Source organism: Hydra viridissima, unplaced genomic scaffold, assembly GCF_058129835.1.
Source record: "Hydra viridissima isolate aposymbiotic clone 2 unplaced genomic scaffold, HvirCarnegie_v1 scaffold_2, whole genome shotgun sequence".
NCBI lineage: Eukaryota > Metazoa > Cnidaria > Hydrozoa > Anthoathecata > Hydridae > Hydra > Hydra viridissima.
The window spans coordinates 13,797,905-13,804,234 of record NW_028324301.1 but is presented as its reverse complement, the minus strand read 5'-3'; the positions used below and the strand labels follow the sequence as shown (position 1 = coordinate 13,804,234).

Sequence of the window (6,330 nt, the reverse complement as noted above, 5' to 3'; positions counted from 1 at the left end):
TATAATTTATTGAACAAATAATTAAATTTATAGTTAATAATGCATAAATGAATTTATATATGCAATTAATTAAATATAAGCAACATAATAAAAAATTAGTTATAAAATCGACAACTAAAAAAATACTAATATATAAATATTGCACAAGATGCACTCTGTATGCAGAATGCATATTGTGTAAAAATAATGATACCTTCACAAAGTTGTAATGCATAATAGCATATGTAAACACCGCAGTTGTAACTATCCTTCTGTAAACAATGACTTGGGGCTGAAATGACGGTTGGGTTTAAAATGTTAAACTTTAGTCGAAAAAGGTCTTTAGCAACAGCAATGGATTTATTGTGTGATAAATTATTTGGCATAATATTGCAATGGAGTGGATCAAGTACAGTTATTTCTTTTGTTATAACTTTTAGATGTATTAAAATCCAATGAGAATTAGTTGGGTTAAAAGGAATAAGGACTTGTTCTATAACTTTAGTATCAACATCTCTCCATAAAAGCCATAAACTTTTTGAACAGCTTAAAGCTAATGCTTCAGTTGGACCCAAATATTTCATTGAAGGGTATCTTTTTTCTAAGCAATGTAGAAAACTTCCTATGACTTCATCTTGAAGCCAGCCTTTTTGAAAACCTGGAGTGCTTTTTTTTAAATTAAAGGAAATGTCAGATGGTATATTGTTTTCTAATGTCAAAAGGGAAATAAAAGATATTTAATGAGAGCCATGTCTAAATATATCAATAAATTAAATATATATATATATATATATATATATATATATATATATATATATATATATACACATATATATACACATATATATATATATATATATTTATATATATAAACAAACACACATATATATGAATAATTTATATTTTACACAAAAATATAACTAATATACTGAAGGAAATATAGTTTATTGTTTTATTTACTGTCTAATATATTATCCATTACATCAAATTAACTTGAATAAGCAAATTTATTTAAAAGCTAAGATATTCATAGAAAATATGAATAGTAGCAAGTATTTGAAAATGTATTTAAATATCTTACGTAATGAGAGTGTTGGTGAAATCACAAGTTTCAATCTTATCGCATATTATTGTACTTTGTTTATCATGAATTAGATCAACATGTTGCTGAGACAATTTCAGAACTATCTCTTCTTTTTGGTTTTGTGCAGGATATTGATTTGGTTTTGTGCAGGATATTGATATGGTTTTGTTTCCTTTTTCCTATTTTCTTTTCTTGTTCTCTTAAATTTATTGGGCTGCCATTGATTATCCAACTTCTTATTTGGTTCAAAATTTAAAAGGTTATTGTGTGGCTTTACAGGTATCTCAATTGAATTCATATTTTTTATGGCTTCAGCTTGACTGATCATGTCTTCCAGTTGTCTGTTCATTGAAGGAAGTTGCAAATTTATTATCATGGGATGAGAAATTAATGTAGATAATTCATCAATATTTTTTTGAAACCTTTCAGTCTCATTTATAAATGTTTGTGATTTTTGCTTCACTTGATTATTACCAGTATTAACAGCTAAAGATACTTTTGTGTAGTTTTTTTCTTGAGTTCTTAAGAGATGATCGTAACTTATGAACATGCTTGCAAAGGATTATGATGTCATTACAATTACACCTATATAAATGCTGACACAAACCCTTACAGGCAGGATTTAGACATGATTCTGAACACAAACTTTCCTTACATGTGTCGGTTAGAATGTCAACATTGTATGTTACATCTTTTGATTGACTCTTAACTGTGTACTGAGTTAATGAACATTTAATAATACATTTATCTGAAATCAACATTCCTTTTTCATGTCTCTTTTTGTACTTTTTTGGGAGAGATACTGTTCCAAGATAAATGTTGTCTCTTTTGTGGCGCCAATAACTATCTTCCTCAATTGTTAAAAGTAAATTGATTAAATCGTCTAACCTTTTATTAGGTCGTCTTTCCATATAAACTGTTTTCAATTTGTTATGAAATGACTCACATAACATATTAGTATCAGTGTCAGCATGTTGAAAGTTGCGAAAGCAAGAAGCCCATTTTATATGTCGAGGAGCATAGTATGTAACAAAGTAACTAATGAAGTTAGGACATTTATGTTCATATGCCTTTACAAAACCATTCATAGTTGATAAAAAAACATCAGGGTTTTTTTCGTCAATGATTGTCTCTAAGATCCTATAAACTTCTTCTTGTAAATTAGATGGACCGACTAAAGGAAGTTTATTGCGCCATGCCCGTTTTACATGCCATTTGCATAGCAAGTGGCGCACATCTCCGAAAACATTATTGAAAGAATTCCAGCCTGACAAATCATCATCTGTCATAACAGCATTAACTTTTACAGAATGATTGCATCTCCTTTTTATTTCCTCTAAGAATGGTGTTATGGTTTGTTCATCTGCATGGTTAGAAATAAGAAAAGCTACTGGATAACCCCTTTTAAAATCATCTCGAACTAGTAAAGTTACAAGAGGAAATGCATACTGATTGGTGCAGTGTGTAGCATCAATACAAACAATTTGTGATGAATGCTTTTTAAACATTGATAGTTGATGCTTTGTTTGTATACCAACCACAAAGGAATCCTTATTAAGGTCAATGTCGTCATACACTTTTGGGCCGATAACAGTTTGTTGTCCTTGTGGCTTATAAACCAGAATGCTATTAAAATCTTCAGACTTCAACTTTTGAACAAGTAAAAAAGTTGAAATGCTATCATCAGGGTGAAGCCAACATCCCTTTTTTACTGCTCTGTTGATATCAGAAATATTCTTTTTTGTAAGAAGATGTGATTTAGTTAAAACAGCATCTTCATCATTTCTATTTTGTCTGTCTCCAAAACTTTCCCTAAGATCACAATAAACCATATTTACAGGTACACCTAATGATAATTTAGTAGAAATATTTTTTTTAATATTACCTGGGATAGGTTGGTACATGGTATTTGTAATACTAACACTGTGGTTATGAGTTTTGATATACTGCACATTTGTGACACCATTTTTGTTTACTGTGACAATCATTCTGGCAGGGCAGAAGGCACCTGATTTAACACTCCCTCTGTAGTACCTTTTATTAGTTTTTCTTGCTGGTTCACTAACAGAGCGATGCGGTTTAGAATGACCATCATTTTGACAAATAAAATAACTTTTTTTTTACATCTTTTTTTATATTTTTTCCAGTGAAAAAACTACCAGTTTGTTTACTGAAAAAAACATAACTATTAAGTTCCTCCTTTTCCTTCCATGCTAAGAATTCAGATTCTGATAAAAAATTGTAGGATTCTTTGGAAAATATACCTTCATGACATTCCTCTATGTGTTTAATAAGTTTGACTTTTTGAAAAAATACTTGGCCGCAGTCTTGATAGTGACATGGAGTTCTTTTATCTTTGGATTGATCATCTCTAAAAATGGTTTTATGTACCTGTAAAGCATGTCTTTTCATATTATCTTTTCTTGTAAATGACATCATACAAGCAGAACAGATAAAACTAAAAACAAAAATTTTTAATTAAGTCTTTATATACTTTAGTTACTTATTGACATCAATTAAGTATTTTACCCGGGTTTTTTTAACTGAATTTCTGTTAAACTATTCAATGGATTGATTGATGACGATGCTGAAAAAAAAAAATGTCATTTTTGTTTATAATTCACTACAGAAAACCACTAAAAAGTTTCATATTATCAACAAAATGGTTCTTTTAACTATTTAATTTTTGAAAAGGGGGGATTTACTCTCATATGAAAAAAAATCCTTGAAAGAGGAGATTTATTGTTTAAAAAAAACTTGACAAAAGTAAAACTTACTCTTATAACAAAAACTTTAAAAAGGGGAGAATTACTCTCATATGAAAAAAATCATTAAGAGAGGAGATTTATTCTTTCAAATAAAACTTGACAAAACTAAATATTACTCTTACAACAAAAACTTTAAAAAGGGGAGAATTACTCTTACCACAGAACACCACCAAAAAGGTTCATTTTATCAATGCAATTGTTCTTTTTAACTATTTAATTTTGAAAAGGGGAGAATTACTCTCATATGAAAAAAATCCTTAAAATATGAGATTTATTGTTTCAAAAAAAACTTGACAAAAGTAAAACTTACACTTTTAACAAAAATTTTAAAAAGGGGAGAATTACTCTTCCACAAAACACCACCAAAAAAGTTCATTTTATCATTAAAATGGTTCTTTTTAATAATTTAGTTTTGAAAAGGGGATAAATACTCTCATATAAAAAAATCCTTAATTTAAGAATTTTTTTATATGAGTTTTAAAGCTTATAAGAGGAGATTTACTTTTTTATGGGACTTACTCCCACTATCGATATTACATAACAACTCAAAAAACTAAAAACCCTACCTTCATAAGGATTTATTTCTGCAGTATTAACAAATGATAATTTATCACTAAGCTTGTTAAACATTTCTTTGTTTAATTTCACAATAAGGTTATTTACTTTAACAACACCAGGAATTCAAAAACTTTACTATTCACGACAAATTTTCACGACTAAAACATGCGACAAACTTTATGCAGGTTAATTTACGGGCTAATGTTTACGTCGGGAGTATTTCTCCCCTACGTAAAATTCTGCAAAACTTATCATTGACAACGAGTAACTTGTTTAATTTTAGATAATTAAATAGGCTTTTAACTATTTTTTTAATGAAATTATTGTGAAAATAACTTTCACCTGTACTAAGAAATGTTTTAGATAAAATACAAAACCTCTGAATGTGAATAAAATCTACTTTCAGCTAAAGCTACTTTTACTGTTTTTGTTTATAATCTTTAAACCTTTTTTAAAAAAATTTTGAGCGTAGAAGTTTTTAAATTTTTATTTATTCAGCAAGATGAACCTTTTATCTTTTTTTCATTTTTTGCTTATATGAGGATTCAATTTATAAAGAGAAATAGAGAAAGAGATTTCGAAAAGAGTATAAATATATAGGAATTGGTTGATAAATATGAATGAATTACTAGGATTTGTAAAAAAAAAAATTATGTAATTGTATATATATACCATTTTTTAAATAGTCTAATATTAGATAAAATGGAACTTCACAACAAAAATATTAAACTCCTTTGCAGAGTTTGTGGACGGTTACTTGGTAAAAAGCATTATTTTATAGGAGAAATTCTTAAAGTAAAATTAGAGGAGCTGTTTCATGTTGAAATGACAGATTTGGAATTTGTCCATCCTCCAAAAATGTGTAAGAAATGTTTTTGTACAATAAACAATGTGCTTTTAAGAAAAACATCAACTGCCCTTTGTCTCTGTACTAAATGTTAGCCTATTCTAACACGCTTTCTGCTTCCATCATTTAGTTTCTAGGCATAAATAAATAAAAAATCAATTTTATACTAATTTAATACATCAACATTTATGCGGATATTGCAAATTCTTATTTCTATCATTAGAACAATCAAACTACCCTATAACTTTCAGATATTTACATTTGTCATTTGCACTACACTGGGTGACATTAACCAGGGTCAAGTCGTCATGTAGTGGGCCAAAGACATTTTTTGAGCGCACTCAAAAAAGGTTTAAACGTTTAAGGTTCCGAAACAAGAAAGAATCCAAAAATGATAATTTAAAATCAGTGCATGTTTAGGTAAAATACCTTAAGCAATATACTGCTATGCAAACGGTTACAGAATTTAAAAAAGTAAGGATTTTACCTGCTCCTACCGGAGCGCTCTTTCTATATGTTATAAATGTTACAAAGATACAAATAAAGCTATAGACCTCAGTTTACATTATTATAATCTGAATATAATTTGTTAATTAATATTTTTGTGAAGAATAAGACCACTGCCTCAAATATATATATATATATATATATATATATATATATATATATATATATATATATATATATATATATATATATATATAACATTGTTCACCTCCCCAAGGCCGAGGGGGTTACTACAGTCGAGGAGGCTACTCTTTTTTGTGTTTTTTATTTTTTGTTCTTATTTGTGGTACAACCCCCTCTCAACTCTTTAACTCCGAAACACGAACCTTGACAAGCAAGGCCACTGCGCGGAGAAACTAAGTTGGTATATATATTTAATTAATATCTTTTTAACACATTAAATAAATTTATTCATTCTAACTTTTAAAGGTCACATTTCTAAATATTACTCGCATTTTCTTTCAAAATGTCAATTTTCATATTATATCTAAATAAAAACACAAACAAGTTTTGAACTTAAAGCATAACTTTGATAAATTATTTAATTTTTCGATATAAAGCTATAAAGTTTGTAATATTTGTAATAA

General features: G+C 28.1%; 1 protein-coding gene and 1 pseudogene across 2 annotated transcripts; both read right to left on the bottom strand.

Moving 5' to 3' along the window:
* Positions 1–710, bottom strand: LOC149892083 (uncharacterized; the record flags this gene model as incomplete). Its single annotated transcript, XM_090080304.1, has 1 exon — positions 1–710. A coding segment is annotated over one exon (585 nt), but the record flags the coding sequence as incomplete, so codon positions are not given.
* Positions 711–911: 201 nt separating this feature from the next.
* On the bottom strand, positions 912–4,577 carry LOC149892082 (uncharacterized; annotated as a pseudogene). Its single transcript, XR_016450212.1, has 3 exons — positions 4,398–4,577; positions 3,593–3,650; positions 912–3,521 (listed from the first exon to the last, which is right to left on the bottom strand). The product of XR_016450212.1 is annotated as an uncharacterized LOC149892082 (transcript).
* Positions 4,578–6,330: the final 1,753 nt, after the last annotated feature.